Source organism: Toxotes jaculatrix, chromosome 10 (genome assembly GCF_017976425.1).
Source record: "Toxotes jaculatrix isolate fToxJac2 chromosome 10, fToxJac2.pri, whole genome shotgun sequence".
NCBI lineage: Eukaryota > Metazoa > Chordata > Actinopteri > Toxotidae > Toxotes > Toxotes jaculatrix.
The window spans coordinates 13335255-13352981 of NC_054403.1; the positions used below are offsets into that span (position 1 = coordinate 13335255).

General features: G+C 42.4%; 1 protein-coding gene across 9 annotated transcripts in view; it reads right to left on the minus strand.

Moving 5' to 3' along the window:
* col23a1a (collagen type XXIII alpha 1 chain a) overlaps window positions 1-17727 on the minus strand; it is a 114654-nt gene that overhangs the window by 17544 nt on the left and 79383 nt on the right. For 8 of the 9 annotated variants that reach the window (XM_041047545.1, XM_041047549.1, XM_041047550.1 and 5 more), the window contains exons 3-8: window positions 13557-13601; window positions 10509-10516; window positions 9433-9459; window positions 3267-3293; window positions 3154-3180; window positions 442-468 (exon numbers count right to left, since the gene is read on the minus strand). In XM_041047545.1, the coding sequence (XP_040903479.1) occupies window positions 442-468; window positions 3154-3180; window positions 3267-3293; window positions 9433-9459; window positions 10509-10516; window positions 13557-13601 (161 nt within the window). The remainder of the gene's footprint in view (window positions 1-441; window positions 469-3153; window positions 3181-3266; window positions 3294-9432; window positions 9460-10508; window positions 10517-13556; window positions 13602-17727) is intronic. The other variant, XM_041047546.1, reaches the window with a different exon arrangement.

Below are 17727 nucleotides of genomic sequence, written 5' to 3' on the forward strand. Positions count from 1 at the left end.
AAACGTACACATGCACACAAAGTTTCTCATCAGCGTGTACACAAATGACTACATGCACAGGCTGCCCCTGCCAGCTCTTGCAGCTCTCTCGGTCGCTAATATCTTAGGCTGGGCAGAGGTTCACAGAGCGGGAAAACATCTGGCTATCATCGAGCCCTGCGGAAGCCCAGTAAACCTGTTTAGTGCCTTGACGTGAGAATGTGGGGAGACATATGAGCTCCTACATAACTACATGTAATCTATGGCTGGTTTGATGGGCGTGCAGTGAAAACGTGAACGTGGGAGGGCAATGGAGAGAACACCTGTAAGGTTCTGTGTGTGTGCGTGTGTGTGTGTGCAATTGCATTTGTGTCTTTTCTGAATCTCTCTGCCTGTGAGAAAACATCCATACAGAGCGCTGACTTGTCTCACAGGGCTGGTGAAATCCATATTGAAGCATACCTTTTCTCCCTTGGGTCCGACTGGTCCCTGAAGGAGAGAGGAGATAATGCGAGACAGTTGGTCAAGACGAATCAGTTAACATATGAGCAACATGCATCATTGTACGATACATCTTCGGCTGGCTGCGAGCAGGGAGTATTTGATCAAAAAGTAAGGAAAGGCAGTAACACTGCTTAATGCGGTCATGCCATCGAGACTGCTCAATCTCAAGTAAATTTTGACATGACATGAGCTTGCAGTAAGAATCCCTTTAAAGATTTCTCTTTGAGAGATAAAAACTATTTTGCTGAGAGATAAAACTGAAAAGGCATAATGTTCCTTTGTTCCTCCAGCACTCTTTCTCTGAGTCTTTCTCTTTTCTCTGAAGATGTTTTAGAAGTGGAATGCTACAAACACTAACTAAAAACACAGGGTTTCAAAACAGGCCTGTATGTGAGGCGCTGCCACACAGTCACACTTTGTGTTGGACAGTTTGACATTGTCTTATGAACACCAGGCCCACAGATGAGCTAATCCCTGCCAGCCTGTCTGTGCTGCGCTCTCGTCCATCTCCGTCTCAGTCTGTCCACTGCTGACAAGTGGCAAAAGGACGCCAAATGTGGCGGCACCACAAACCGCAGACTGACTACAGGCCTTCTGTGACTGTGACGGAGAGACAGAAAGAGAGGACTGTGTGGAAACCTGCCACCAACCATCTCTGATCTCAACCACAGAGTCTCTAAAAGTGACAACAGTGGGCAGGTCATACCTCTTACAGCCCAGTCACCCTCAATGTTAAACCTCTTTGTGTCTCTATTCTCTAAACTGCTCGTTTGTTTGTGTATTTCACACACTTTTTCCCTCTTCCCCAGTCTCTAAATATGCCATGCCATCTGCCTTGAAGCCTTCCTTCTCTAATTCGTTCCCCCTTTCCTCACGTCTTCTCCGTCCAGCAGACGTTTTATCTGGACTGGAGCTCTAATTGTGTTCAGGAGTACGACGTTAAAGAAGGGGTATGGTGCAGTGGATAAGCAGTTAGTTAATGTGACTGGCCACATGATGACAGGCAGCAGCTTATCTCCTGCCCTTTTCCATGCTTCAGTTCAGGGAGAGAAGATCAGGAGGAGGAAGAAGGTTTAATTCAAGTGAATACTAATCTTGTAGGCCGGTAATTATCATAGGGAAGTTCTTAGGTTTCTATTTATACATCATTTTCATATTTGCCTGTCTTTATAAAGCCAATACTAACTCATGCTGTGAAGCCAAATATTGTTCAAACACACAGAACTTTATTTTATTTTTCTTGTATATGTATATGTCATGTATGTCATAGTGTCAGACAGTGTGGAATAAGATGATTTTTATAATGTTAAAGCTTCTTAAAGGGGAAGTGAAAGGAAACTGGGTGTTTCCTTTTACCTTTCCTTTAATTTTTCTTCCATGTGTATTTATTCTTTGATATTATTTGCATTTCTAAAATCTTAAATTAGCAAAGTTCAGAAAGTTTCCCTTAGATACTTGTGATTAAAAATTATTTTCATAAGAAGAAAAGAATTGATGATTGATTCATTAAAATTAGATGAATGTTTGAAATTTTTACTTGGAAATAAAATAGACAACTTCCTGGCCTTGAAAGTTCATTATTGACCCTGGACACAGTGGAGCTTTCCCCAGGACAACTCAGTAAAGTCCATCCCCTAATGAAGGTCAAGATGTGTCTGAAAGCTCAGATTTCTTTGTCAGAGACTTTGTTCATGTTCAGTTTTTGTTTTTAGTCCATAAACTTTTATAACTCTGTGCTTTTTTAAAGTTTATGGTAAACTTATGGTTGTGGTTGAACTTAAGTTTCTCTTCAGCATTCCTTCAGTCTTGTTTTGTTCCTGCATGCTCATCCTCTGTCTTGCATCTCCTTTAGCTGTCATGTATCAACAAATCAATCTTACTGTTTTATCACTTTTAATCTCCTGCTGTCATCACCCCTTACATCCCTTGGATAGTTAGTCGAGTCTGATCATGATGTCTGTGTCACACCTGCTGTGGTTTTTACTGCAGACCTTTGGTGGTGGGGAGAGTCCTCTTAAAGGACCGACCCAGCTTGAGGTCTCCTTTAGCAGGAACCAACAGCCTAGCGGTGTTTGGAGAGGAGCTATTCAAACAGCTCTCATTATGCTGTGAGGGGTTTACGTTTCAGCAGATGACTAGTCGTCCTCTCATCAGGCAAAGCAACCAGAGAGAAGGGCTGAAGGAGGGGGGTGAAGGGTACTATAATGACTTTTTAAAGAGCCTCTACTGAAGGTTATAAACTCTGTTCGCACTGGTGTGTAACCTATTTGCTCTGCTTCACCCGTTTCCACGCTACACCTGGGTGTGCCTGGGAGTGCGGCAGGGTTTCAGGGGGAGGTTGATGAATGGGACTCAGAGGTGAAGTGCAAAGGGGCTTTCAGTGCTCGGTTCAGTTGAGCCATGACTTCTCCATGGCCGCGAACCCTGGGATGAGTTAAGAGGTGGAACAAGAAACAAGATGGCCACCATGGGCATTTTACTCGCTGGCAAAATATTCCCCTAGGAACAGTAAAAATGATTGATGATGTATAGCAAACCATCACCTGTCTTACAGGCCAAATATCCCCCAAGATTCACAGTCTGACAATCTTTGAGTGTGATTTATTTCAGTGTAATTGATATGTGTTATTAGAAAACCAAAAATGAGACAACAGGTGTGTGATGGTGTACCTGGCTTCCTTTAGGACCTGGTAAACCCTGAGAGGAGAAAGAACAGAAGGAAAATTAAATTCAGGTCAGTCTCTTATAGCATGTTTTACAAATCTGTATATGTGAATACTCACTGGTTTGCCATCCAAGCCAAGTGGACCCTGTTGGAAGGCAAAGAAAGAGGAATTATAAAAAGACAAAAGTACAAAGTTACACCAGCCATGTCTAGACAAAACCATTAAATGAATAGTTAGCCATTTTGGGAAATATGCTTGTTCATTTTCTTGCCATGATGAGACTAATACCATGTTATTCATGTCTCTGCGTGGTATCAATGCCCTCATTTAACTCTCTACAAGAAAGCTGGTTCAGTAAGTGTATTTCCGAAAATGTAAAACTACTCCTTTAGTAACTGGCTTCAAAAACTCACTGTAAGTCTATTGTGAATAAAGAAAATGATTAAGACATAGTGAAGACACTGTTTGTATTAAATCTTTCCTTAATATCATAAAATGGCTGTTATTTATTAGTAATTCATAATATTTGAGTCTTGACTTCGTATCACTCAGGAGACAACGTAAATGCTCTTAAGTTGGGATAAACAGTTAAGTGGATTTAGAAAAACAAATCTATCGAGAGAGGACAGTAAAGAGCTTGCTTGTAAACAACAGGGAAGAAACAGCTGCAATTATTGGAAAGTTGAGGATAAAAAGAAGAAAAAGAAAGCTGGTCTGTGGAAATCCTGCCCCATTTAACGGCGTGTGTGCGCATGTGTGTGTGTGTGCGCACATAAGGGCCAGATATCGAGATGTTTCCAGGTGGTTGTGGTTTATAATTATTTTGAGATTTAGAGTGCGGTGTCCAGTATGATAGACTGCGGGGGGATTTGGTCCAGCTGTATTAATCTGACACACAATCTTTGCGGTGATGAGATAATCCAACAGGCAGTTAAGCACACTGAAAGTCCCCATCCAACCTCACCCAAGTGCTGAAACAGCAGTTCAACTTGTCCACTTTGTTTACCTCAATAAAAACAGCCGAGCAGCCATGGAACCTCCTCTGCAAAGCAACACTCAGTTCAAAGGCACAAACCTTTAGATCCCTACTTAAGCGTAAAGGATCAGTTGGGTTGTGGATCAAACTTTCCAAAAACACTTAACTGTGATGTATGTGGTAAAGGCTAATGTTGACTTCCACCTTAACGACCGTACTCGGCGTAAAGCTAACAGTTTTTACAGGGTCCCTGGAGTCATCGGCTGCTCAGCCCTTCAGAGTCCTGGTGGCTCTGCAGACTGGAAACCATCATCTCCAGTCGTCATCTCTGGCCTTGGGTTGCTTATATAACTTAAGCTTTTCTCTTCATCTCCCTGCTTTACCAGACCCATGGGTGCTATCTGGGCTGGGGTCCTGTAGTGAAAACCTACCACAGTGTCATCACTGCCTTCTTTGACGGATGGACAGTGGGAATGTAAGGATGAAGGGAAGAGGAAGAAAGGAAGAGAGGGAGTGATATGTGGAGTGGCTTTCATTAATAGATCATGTGATCGTTTACTGCCCCCTCTTTAGTCTCGTAACAGGCTGGCACCACTATAAACTCTCATCAAAAACTTAAGTGGTCACTCAAGAGTAAAAAGAGATTTATAAAAACACAGAGAAAAGCCTTTGAGGCTCCTGATGTCTTTTTGATTAAAGGCCCCTGGTGAAATCAGCAGTAGGTGGCTCAGACTGGGGTGGAACAAATGACTGGGACCAAGCGGGTGGCAATAATTTCACCACGGCTGTCTAAAGTTGAGAGGAGTGTGAAGAGTAAAAATCTTTCATTGGATGCTACATACAGTACCAGACAGGTCGTAGTTGTAGTTTCATCGCTCTATTAAATGCAACACACGGTGTTTATCATGTCATGCATGCAAGTGTGAAAATTCGAACGAGCCTAAAAATCAGAGACAAACCAGTGAGTTTTCCCTGCTTATCTGTGTCCACGTCTATTGATACATGCATTGGTATACTGTATGAGTGTGTATATGTGTGTGTGTGTATAAGTGTACGAGTGGGTGATGTCTCTGCATCTGGGAGCGTTTATTGGGGCTCGGCTCCTACAAGACTCGGGATGAGTAGAGGAGGTGTACATGGTGAGGTCATCGGCTGCTGTGGAGTCTGAACTGGAGCAAAAAAAAAAAAAAAAAAAAGACTGATTTATGGCTGCTAACGAGTCACACAGTGGCCAGTGAACTGTAGGTACTGCTGTGTGTGTGTGTGTGTGTGTGTGTGTGTGTGTGTGTCATCCTTTGTGAGGATGTGTCTGTGTGTTCTACATTTATGTGTCTATCTGTGAGAGCGGGTTTATTCTCAACATTAAAACCCTGAATCTAATATCTGGCAGCTGATGGTTTGGATAAAATTGTATACAGTATATAACTTTTATGACCTTAGTTCCTCACTGGATTCTAATATGGAATAAAATAAGGCCTAGAATTACTACGGCTACCTGGAACAGTATTTCAACTAACAACATGGCAGTACAGGAAGTTCTTCTAGGACTGATAATAAGATACTTTAAAATATATGAGGCTTTGAGGCTTAGTTAAATCAGCAACAGAGGTCATGGAGAACTTTTGATGGAAAAGCAGGGCAAAATGGGCCAGTAGTGTTTATGTGCATAACAATATATGAAACAAAGAAGCCAAGGGGATTGTATTTTGCTGTGTGGCCCTTAGTATATTCTATGCTTTTCTTTTTGTATAGCCACATTGTTACAGTGTCCCTCCTCTGCGGTACAAACCTACAGTACAAGACAGACTGCATGGCAGGAAAAACAGCTGGAATGCAAATAAAAATAGAAAAAGCGGAAAAAAAGAGAAATGAGCCAGTGCTAAAATCTCTTCATCTCATACCACAAATGGATCAGGCCACAGAATAAAAAGAAGAAGGAAGGATAGAGGAACACTAAAAGAAAAAAAAAGTTGGGAAGATTAATCTTAAGAAAAAGTGAGAAAATAGGCCTGAGATTACCACCAAAACCTCAAGTGAATGTGGGATAAAATGAAATAATGCCTCTTTATGTGTGTGTGGGTTTTAGTGTGTATTTCTGCTCTTGTCCTGCAGCGTCCCTCAGCAGATAAAGAAAAAAAGACTCGACTCAGCATTCCCACCAATTAGATGGCTTTTAAACACATTTCTGGAAAATAACTTGGCCTGCAGGAGGGCATATGTCTCTGTCTGTGTTCGTGTATGTGTGTATGTGCATGCTGACACATGCATATATATGTGTGTGTGCATGTCTCCAAACCTCAATGAAGCAGGGCGACGGGTGTCTTTACTGTCTTTATTGTGCTCCCTATGGTGCCAACTGGTAATTATCCAGTAGGGTGTAATTGTTGAGGATGCAAAGCTGGTGTCTGCACATCAGAGCAGACGTCTCTCAGAAGCACACATGGTAATGTGTCGCACACATTAAGCTCAACGAGCGCAATTACGTGATGTCAAAGTAGAAGACGATGGGGAGGGTGGGATGCTCTTTTGAAAACCCTTTCCTCTTTCCTGGTTCTCCTTTCTTTCCTTCTCCTGCATCTTTTGATGTTATCGTATCCTCTCTTGCAGTGATCCTCCTCCTGTCTCTCTCCACTTTCTTTTCACCGCAGGGACAAAACTCTACTCCATGTCAGCGCTACATGAGCACAATTTGTGATACATGACATTTGCTGCTTTGAAAAAAAAAAAAAAAATAGTGGCTGCATCCAGAACCAAAGAGCAGAATAAAGCATACCAGAGTGCTGTGTGATTTGGGACAGAAAATTACTGACATGTTGTTGGGTGACTGTCTGGCTTTAATCTGCACTCAGCAGCCTGGAAGGCTGAACAATGGAGGCCTTGGCCTGTTGAGGTCCGCTGTCTGTCACAGACTGGCACTCTCGTATAAACACGCCAGTGGCTGGGCACGTTGCTGACCGTGCATATGAATGAGAACCTATTGCTGTGTGTAGGTGTGTGTTTACCCATTCTGCACTGTTCTGTCAGTCTGTCTGACTCTGATTGTTTGACAGCGGGAAGGATCTTTTCTGAAACTGAAACCCCCCCGCCTGTGATTTATGAGAGGAAGAAGTGACAGGGGTTACATGAGGAGAGAAAGCATACATCAACACTCACAAACACACACACACACGAACCACGTCATTAACATTGTTTAACATATTACTGATGCTTCAGTGGAAGTGGGCTGCTGCGTGTATTAGTCTGATGAACTTAACGTCTGCGAGACATGTGTGCCTCACACACTGGCATACGTGCACGCAGCTTATATAACAACTGTTATTTGTTCATATTGTGTGAATGTGTCCAGTTATAGAATTAAGACTTGTATCTGCTGAGGGTTAAAGGCTTAAATTCTTTTTAAGTTAGAGAGACATAATAAGGATGAGAGAGGGCAGGGGGAAAAAAAAGCAAAGCGCTGGAAAACAATCCAGCCGTTTGTTTTAACAATGGAAAAATAAAGAAAGAAATCTAGTTGGCACAAGTCAGTGGCAACAACAGCGTTTGCACCACTGTGCTCTCCGGAAGTTGACTTGACTCATTGGTGTTGATGTGTGAAAGCCCTCTGCATATGAGCTGTCCACACTCACATCACACACACGCACGCACGTACGCATGCACGCGCGCACGCACGCACACACACGCACACACACACACACGCATCTCTGACTACTTCTATAGTTCTGGCCTTTGTTACAGAGATGTACATAAACTCTGGGTGGTTGGAAGTTCACACACATCTGCACATATGGACACATACACAAACACTGCCACACAACAGGAAGAATGCCCCCTTCTAAAGCTTGAAAGTTGGAAACTTGATCACCGCTGTTGATACTAAATGAAACAATGTGCTGTCTATGTAAATTGTCAGTATGATTAATCTGCTGTTGTTTCACTGAAACTTCATACATGCTGCTTGTCAAGTGATCATATACCTCACTTGACAAGCATATACCCATACATAAGCATCATAACAGGAAGCTGCCTCTTACACTTAGAAAACAGAGCTCCTCCAGTTCTAATACTGTTTCATCTATGAAATTATAGAGCTGTAAGGAATGATTTCAATATGCTAACTAGACTAGGAAGGATTATCCAGATTATACAGTTTTAAAGATGTCAATTACATCATTTTATATAAGCTGATGTTTCGCAGTTAAAAACAACAACAAGACAGTGACAAAGATGAATAGAGTCACAGGCAAACAAACACAGATTTAGACACACTCCTCTGTTCGCTCCGTCCACCTGTGTGTGATTAGCAGCAGGCATTTCCCGTCAGGAGGGCTGTGCAGTGCCAGGCAGACTGGGAATCTGACTGGGAAAGAGCCCCATGGGGAATGAACTTCCCAAAATTCCCAATGAGACAACACACATTAGGACACAACCAACAAGACGCCGATGAACACAACACTGGTGCGACTGTTTTAGGTCACCACGGCAACCAGACAGCAGGGTCACTCGATAGTGGACAGAGGGCCTCACAGAACACGTAACACGCTCCACGCACAGACCTTGCACATGTTAATGCTTCATTAGATCTGTGCCACTATGCAAACATCCAGTTCTGATGAATCCAGTGGCTCTGGAGACTCTGGAGGGTGTATCTCTATGAGATGATGAGAATCTGATGATGGCTGAACAACAAATCAGCAATAGGGGCCACGAGCTGTTTCAAAGTGAGGAATCTAACCGGCCACTAGAGGCCGCTATATCTCTGAATAACACAAGAACTGGCTCTCAATCATCTGGTACACCTCACTGATGGAAATCGGTGATCTGCTCTGCATTCAGTTGTTATGGATGTAAACAGTTATATTATTCAAATTAAAACCCCATTTAAAAGATCAAGGCCACGATTTGTGCCTTTTACATTTTCATTGCTTTGATTTACGCTCTGTGTGAATCAGTACACAGACTGTTTTCACATTTTCTTATGTGCACCAAATGTTTTATTTTCTGACTTGAGTCAGTAAGTTGCAATATTTCAAACTGACTTTGTGTTTGAGTCATGTTTCAGTCATGGGGCAGGATACGTCACTGATGAAGAACAAGTGGTGAAGATCACAGGAAGAGGCAAGAGAAGAGGCAGCAATTAGACTGAAGATTATTTCTCTAAAAAAAGAGTAGAGAAGAAGAAAAAACAGGCAAAGGCCTAAAGAACCTGTGGGAAGAGTTGGAATAAATCAAGAGAAATAACTTAAGGGAGAATAGAGACATGATTGGGTGAATTGAGGAGTGACAGGATAAATAACAAATCAAATTTACCGGGTATCCATCCCGTCCAGCCTTGCCCTGGTGAGGTTAGAGATTAAAGCATGAAGCATTGGGACAGGTTAGAATAGAAAACAACCAATGCACACAACACCTTTCATTTATGTTAAGTCATCCGGTCATCATGTGACTTTTAGTTTAGTTCTAGTTCACAGTCAGCAGCTAGTTTATTCTATAATCTAGTTTTTTAAGATTTAAGATTACTTTCAAAGGCCAGCCTTAACTGAATTTTATGTTTTTAAATTGCCATTTACATTGTTTTTGGGTTATTTTTGGGTTATCGGCTTCCTGCTGATATACTTGACTCAGTTGTACAGACAGACTGTTACTTTATGGAGCAGCAGGTGACTCCGCATTACCACACCTTCCCATCCACTTTATGGGTTTTTGGCAGGATTTTGGATGCATTCCGGAAAAAGAAATTATACATCGTTTCATGCACACTTAGGGTACACCAGGTGCACAGACAGTTTTTTTCCCAATGAAAACATTCCCCAGATTTTCAGAACGTCAGCCGGACATGCTTTTCCATTTGGATGCTTCCTTAAAAGCGTTCGGGTGTGTTTCATTTCCGCCTCTGTGTATCTGATCTGTGCCATATGTGACCAACACATTAAAACAAAAAATAAAGTAATACAGTCATATGAAATAAATAAAGTCATTTTTCTCTTCCAATGCAAGTCACAACAATTCAAATTAAAAAACATACACAATCATACACACACACACACACACACACACACACACACACACACACACACACACACTCACACTTCCCTAGGTGGTCCATTTATTGCCATGCTCTGTGGATGCACATGTGTGAGTGAGTCTTTGACAGTTTGTGTGTCTGTGTGTTTTACTGCTGTGGGAGAAAAGATCCTTTGGCTCAAACAGTAGTTTGTCAAGCAGTATATATGTATAGTGCACTCCTCGGGATGATATACTGTGAGTGTGTGCACGTGAGTGTGTATGCATGTCTTGTTGTCAAAGGAAATGACAGGGACAGTTTTGTGTCCATTGACATTCTGGGTGATTTTGATACTACCTGGATGAAGTGACAATGTACTTACAGGAGGTCCTGCAACAGAAAAAGAGAAATCAGACATTAAATTCTGTTCATCTCTACTGGCACATGAAGCAAAGCATGTGTGAGTTATGGTAACCTCTGGTTTGTACAGCAATCAATTCCTCGGAACAGTGGTATGCAACGAAAAAAAAACTGCACATGCAATGCGGTTAGATGATGACTGTAATTAACCACCTAAATATGGTACAGAACAAGCTCATTAGAACCGCTGCCAATGGAGTTTGTGGTGAACCCGTTATGATAAACAGACTTCTGGATAATGGGCTATGTTTTGCATTAGGATATGAAGTCATGTCAAGACTTTGTTTCCTGAGAAGATATGGGTGTATTGGATGGAGGACAGACGGGGAGTGAAAAGGTCGGGTTTGCTGGCAAACTGTGTTCCTTTAAAATATTTAAAAAAAAAAGATATCTCAGAGGTTTCTCTGGGTCAGTCGCTCAGATCTGATTGAAATCCTCTGATGTTGAGCCTCAGCAGCAAAAAGTACATTCTGCTTCTCATACTTTGTTTAACCAAAAACAATAGTAATGATCAAAGGGACCCCTCTCCTTGTTAGTGGTCTTGGTTTTAATGGAATATTCTTATTAAAAAAACATTCTCTTGAATTTGCAGTGCTAAGGGCACTAACAAATACCCCAAACCCTTACAAAATGACTATTATTTTGCTATTAAAAGACTTTTTTTTAGTGATTGACACATAGTTATCTAATCTAAATTTTAAACCAATCACGATGCTGATTAATTTGACTGTTAGCACAATTACAGTGTATGGCTGATTTGGAGTGACGCCACCACTGCTGCTCTGGTACGGCACAGCTCATCAGCATGGATGCAACATCTAAATAAACTAAGCAAGATTGAAAACAGACTCTCTTTAGGGGAATATGGGATATTTGTGGTGTTTTGTTACTATTTAAACACACAGAAAGTTCTGCTTACGTGACCAGAATCTATGGGAGCCTTTAAGTTTGGTGTTTAATTTGAGGGAAAGGACGTTTTCGGGACAAAAGAGGGATGAAAAGGTGCTTGAGGTGAAGAGGTGTGAGGCAAAGAAGAAGGGAGAGGTGCTGGGGTTTATGAGGCATGGAGACCAAGTCAATCACGTTTGGCTGCGTCTAGACGTTGTGACAAGAACCTCCTGGGCCAGACAGTCAAGCAAACAAACGCAAACTGGCAGTAAGACCAGCTTTAGCCATTGAACTTGAGACAGGTGTGTGTGGAGACTAATGAGAAAGAAAGAGACCAAAGGAATGAGAGGGAAAGATAGAAGAAACGAGAAAAGGAAAACAAGTCAAAGAGCAAACAGAAGAAAAACAGCCGATGCAGGAGACAAAGCAGAGAGCTGATTTTAAGATACTTAAATGCTCTGTCTGCCCTCTTCACTGTTATTCAAGTTTCTGTTTCTTGTCTCCACTCTCATTTGTTTATCTGAGAGAACGGGGAAAATCTTTTCTGGTCTTGTGAAAAAATTGTCCCAGAGTCATCAGCTGGCCAGAGGACGGCCTAACAGTCTGTACGTGCCACCTACCCCCGCACTATGACCCAGGCTGCGATGTGAAGATGTAAAACTACTACAGACAACTAGAGAGAGAGAACCTAAACAGAACCACATCAATACAGACCCTCCTGCCCTTCTGTCAATGAGAGTCCAATCTCAGCTGAAACCTAAACTGCCAGTTTTCCCTTGATGAAAATCCCCCTTGCTAAACACCTGGAGGACGAAAATATCACCATTTAGTTGTCCTGATGATCGCCTGACGGAAAGTAAGGAGGAGATTTGGATTTAAAGGAAAAATGTGGTGATACTCTATAGTTTTCTTATTGTCAAGAAATCCTATGAAAAAAAACAAAATCATCTACAATTGTTGTCCAAAAAAAAAAAAAAAAAAAAAACACCAGTGAGCCACAACGTTGCACTGGGTCAATCCCACAAACACTGTCATGCTGCCATAAATACTCACTACTGCACCAAATCCAATGCTAAAAAAAGTCCTCAACAAATACAATTTTAACTCCAGTCTGAGTAATGTTTGCTAAAAAATACAGCGCCCAGCTGGTTGGATGTCATTTCATGTAATTTTTTGACACTAAGTAAAATTTTGAACATCTCCACCCTCATCCTTTAACAGGAAAACAAAGGTACACAATTCATTTAAAAATAAAGGGACTTTAAAAACTAATAGAAACTTTAGAACTGCATTAGCTCATCAATGAATATTCAATTTCAAATAAAATAGAAGTAAATAGACAAACTAAGAAATTTTGATTTCAGAGATATTCCACTGCTGCTTCACACAGTCTTGGTGTGTTAAGTAGAGCAATTAAGCTTCCTGGTGATCTGTCACTTAGTCAACATTTTCACAGGAGCAGATCCCATCTCATAAACCCCCACAACAATGAATCACAGCCAGACTGGAAATTTTCCCATCTGACACATATCCTGCAGAACAACTACAGCCCTGCAGGTTTTGATAATATCATCTAAAATTATTGTGCAGCAGTTTGGTGGGGTCCGTACCTAATAAAAAACATTTAAAATCAGGATGACTCAGACTTGTAAAACATTCGTTCTATCTGTCATGACGAACTTTTGTGTATCAAGAGTTATGTCTCTGCATTGCTTCGGTTGCTCGATGAGTGTGTTGCGGTCTGGATGGAAAGAAAAAGCTGCACAATAATGCTGGGTAGTGATGTTGGCAAGAGAGAATCTCATTAGGCCCGTACTACTACAGCTGCTACTGCTCAGTGAGAACGACTGACATCTGGGCAAAGTTAGTGCAACCACATGGCCAAAGTTAGCACTATGTTGCCGCAAATAGGGAGGTGCAGGGAGAAGGGCCAACTGCAGCCCATCATCTGCCGGCCTGACTCATGGGTCACTGCTTTTTTACCAGCCCTCGAACCTATCCAGTCACCCGGGAAAAGAGGGAGAGCGAGAGAGAGAGAGAGAGATGAAGAAAGAGTGTGTCTCCCAGGAAAAGAGAGAAAGGAGAAATAAACAAAACAAAGCAGGTGGTGGGCCTGACTTACCAGGCTCTCCTCTTCTTCCCATCCTTCCACGCTTTCCTGGAGGCCCTGTGAAAACACACAGAAAAAGCAATAAATCCCTCAAATCAGCACTTGCGGGGATGAGTAGTGAACAACCAAGCATCGCTCGCTGTTTTCACCGCAGGTGGTTGTGTGTTGCCTGGAATTACGTCGGTGTGAGCTGGCACAGCACTAAAATGTCTGTGCGTAAGAGACGGGAGCACAGATTCAGATGTTTGAAAAACATGAAAAACAAAACGACAACAAAGATCCCATCATACTCAGACGTTAATGTGCTGTATGACTTTATTTCAGGCTGAAACAAAATGGACCTTCAGGCATGTTTAAGACCGACTCTCCCCTCACTTTGGCTGAGTATCAGGTTCGTCAGACCCATTCCTCACTGCCTGGGCTCCATCCAGCTACCTTCCTCTGACCCTGCAGTGATGCAGCTGGTACCTCCACCTTTCCGGTAAAATGATTTCTGCTGTTGATGGAGAAGTCTGGTAGAGCTGTGAGAAATATCAGGAGGGCTGTAGAGGAACCAGAGGATGATGTGGCCATCGAGCGGGCCGAATCAGATTCTCAGACCTCATGCTGCGCTAAGACCATGAATCATTTCTGCACTGCCGCTGTTTTGCGTCAGAGTCTGTCTGGTAACTTAACAGAAGTATTGTTAAACAAGATGGTGCAACTGACTACAAAAAATATGCATATTTCGGCTCAAAAAGATTGCCCACCCCTCGTCTTCAGCTTAGCAACTGTAACCAAGCGCAGCAGGACTGTCAGTTCTCCACATCTTGAAGCTGTGTGCATGAAGCAATACTTAGCATTTAAAGAAGAGAAATGCCTTTTTTTTCAACCTAATTGAAAACCTGAGACAGCTTTACATGCATCCTCCTTTTCTTTTGTTATATGAAAAAATTAAACATACAGTTTGAAAATACAATTAATAAAGAGTACGTCTCTCAACTATCATAACCTTTGTGTCAAAAGGACCAATAGTACAAATGCTTTTATGCATGTCAAGAGAGAATGAAATTATTCTCTGATCTTAAATTTCCCCTTCTCATACTGCTCTACCCTGCAGTACAAAAACATTTCTGCTCCTTTATTTCCTTGTCCTGTACATGGATCATCCGTTGGTGAGGATATTGACTTTTTGTCCTGCACTTGAGTCTTTTAGTGACTGCGTTTGTGAGCCTCTGTGTGAAGACTTCAGTTTAAAAAATCTGTCATAATTATCACTGTAACCTTCAAATGTCCCATGTGAGGTAACAAAGCTTGACAGATACATCGGTAACTAAACCTTCAGCACCTTCAACCCCTCTGTGGGTAACACCTTACTCTTTCTTTTTCTTTCCATGTGCCCATCCTCCCACGCTCAGTCCTGCTCTTGTAAAGAAATAGGAACCATACTGGGTGCTGTTCCTGATCCTAAGTGGTTGTGGCTGCAGACATGTTTTCCCTATTGTCATTATTGGAGTTATTGTAGAGGCCTAATCACTTCCTGACTCTGCCAGCCTTTTCAAAGAGATCTCAATTATGCTCCTCCACCTCCTCGTACCTAACTCTCCCATTTTTATCCTTCTTTATGCAACAGCAACACGCTAATAATGACTTTGGAATCGAAGGATAAAGGAAAAAGCACAAAAAGAAGTTAACTGTTGCCATTGCTTTAGCTGAAGATTGGCCCCATGAAGCAGTGTGCCAATGAACCAGAACCTTACCTGCCTACTGTTGTTCTTTATTCTGATTCAAGTCAACATTTTTTTGGCAAACAAAAGAAGCAAATTAAAATTTACCAATGGAGAACGAGTAGATCTGCATGCCTACTGACTCTCATTTAAAATTTACGTTTCAACAGTTTTATTCATTTAACACCTCTACACCTTCAAACCTCAGACACAGGTGCCAGCAAATGCACACACTCTGCCAGCAGCAGCATTTATATTAATAGTCTCCATATTCCATAGTGGGCTCTACTTCCCGTGCTTCAGCCCCCACAGCCATAAACAGCAGCATTGGAGCTGTTCTGTTGGGGGCCAAGGCCTCTGGAGAGAGAGAGAGAGTGAGAGAGGGCTGCAGCATTTTGCAAGGGCTTGAGGGGAGGTAGATGGGGAGGACAAGCTGGAAGGGGGGAGAGAGGAATGTGTAAGGGAGTGGTTGGGATGGGGAGGAAAGACAGTTGAGGTAGATAAACCTAATGGGAGGGACAGAGAAGGAGATATACAGAAGATAAAATGACAGGACGGCCCAGGAAGTAAAATGGCGGTGGCACAAAAAAAGATCGTGAGAGTCTGTAGGGATGGATGAACGCATGACTTTGTAATCCTTTAAAAATCCGTGTACAACATGGTCTTTGAACATTTGAAGTGACTCCTCACGCAGGGATATGCATTATAAGATATGGGTCACCGGGGGCCATGCCTGCTCTACCTTTATTTGGGACATAAAAGGCAGCCGCCGGTGATGTCGACAGGTCAGTTGCCAAATGCTGGGGGAGAGGGCGTCAGAGTGACTGAAACGTGGGAGTGCGATTGGTCCTGAGTGGCACAGTTGAGGGAGGACGGAGGTGGGCGATGACAAGCTGACGTAGGACTGGATTGACTGGGGGAATTAATGGGAAAAACAGCCACACAAGGAGAGCGGAGTGCATGTAAGTGTAGAAGTAGTCCAGATTCCTATTTCAGGAGAGAGCAGCGAACACATACCCACTGAGATGCAGAAAAACAAACAAACACACATAAATTCACAGACACATGACGTGACTTTTAAGGTGTCAGTCTCAACTTCCTCTGTCGCTGTGACATGCTAGGGTCAGAAAATGTCACACAGGCACACCAAAATAGAAAAGTGTGTACATTAGGCAGAGTAAACAACAGTCTGGAGGACCATGTTTTACTCAGTGTGAGTACCAACACAATAATAGGCTGTATCATAATTTTACTTATCCTCTTTCCCCTTCTTTCTTTCTAGAGGTCAAATGTTATCAGCATCAAAAGAAGGTTGCACAACTCAAAGACAAAACATGACATTTCCCCCAAATGATCGGTTGGTGTACACAATGCAAAGCAGATGGGAAGATGTCAAAGGAGGAGACAGAAGGGGCTGAAGAAGAAAAAAAAAGGTACACTAACAGATGGAAAAAAAAATGATGCAGTACAGTGCAAAGATGGGAGGACAAGTGCTGAATGTCCTTCGATGTCACAGGTGTTGAAAAAGCCCCAGAGAAAGAAAGATGGACCTCCGCAAATGTCAGACAGGAAAGAAGCTACATCCTGTGCATAGCTCTCTCTGTGAGACACACAAACAATGCTGCACACACATGCAAGCTCGCTCAGCGTCAGCTGTCATGAATACAAAGAGTGATAATGCACACATGTACTGTACACACACACAAACACCCTGAACTGCATTTGAACTGTGGATAGCTGTGTGTACATGCTCGCCTGAAGAGCTGTATGTGGGGCTGGAAAGCATGCGGTCCAAAGTTTGACTACCAGGCCAATCCTCCCACTACGACTGCAAGTGTGTTTATGTGTGTGTGAGAACGTCAAAAACCTGAGGCTGAGAAAAACAAACACACGGATCCAGCAGCCTTCATCAGTCTTTACATGCAAGGTTCTAAGCAGGAACTGGAGAACGACCAGTACCACTTAACATCACTGTTTTGTCTATAACACACACGTATGGAAAGACACACAGACACGTGCAAACACACACTGCCATAAAGACTCACATGCAAATACTGAGGCATATTCAACCTTCCTGCTGACAAGGGCAATTGACCCGAGCAGAGCTGGAAGCAGTTTCTCAATCAGTGTGTTTACTGGTGCGTCTGTGTGTTAAAATCCAGAGATACACAACCTCCAGCTTTCGCTTTCTCTGTCTCACTCTATCGTCTTCTCTTAAAACGTTTACAGCAAATATTCCCTGGTGATTGTTACCAAATGCATCTCAATATGCTCCCTGCATCTGTAGTACACTACCTTTGGTACACACACGTACACACACACATCCTTCCATCCCTAGTCTGTTTTTCATAGATGTGGCTCGGCTTGATTTAGCTACTGTGACATTTCTCGCAAACAAAGTGCTTTCAAGGAACAAAGTGCAGGATTGGTTGATGGCCGCCCTCCCCTTTCTCTTCTTTTAGGCCCCATTTTGTTTA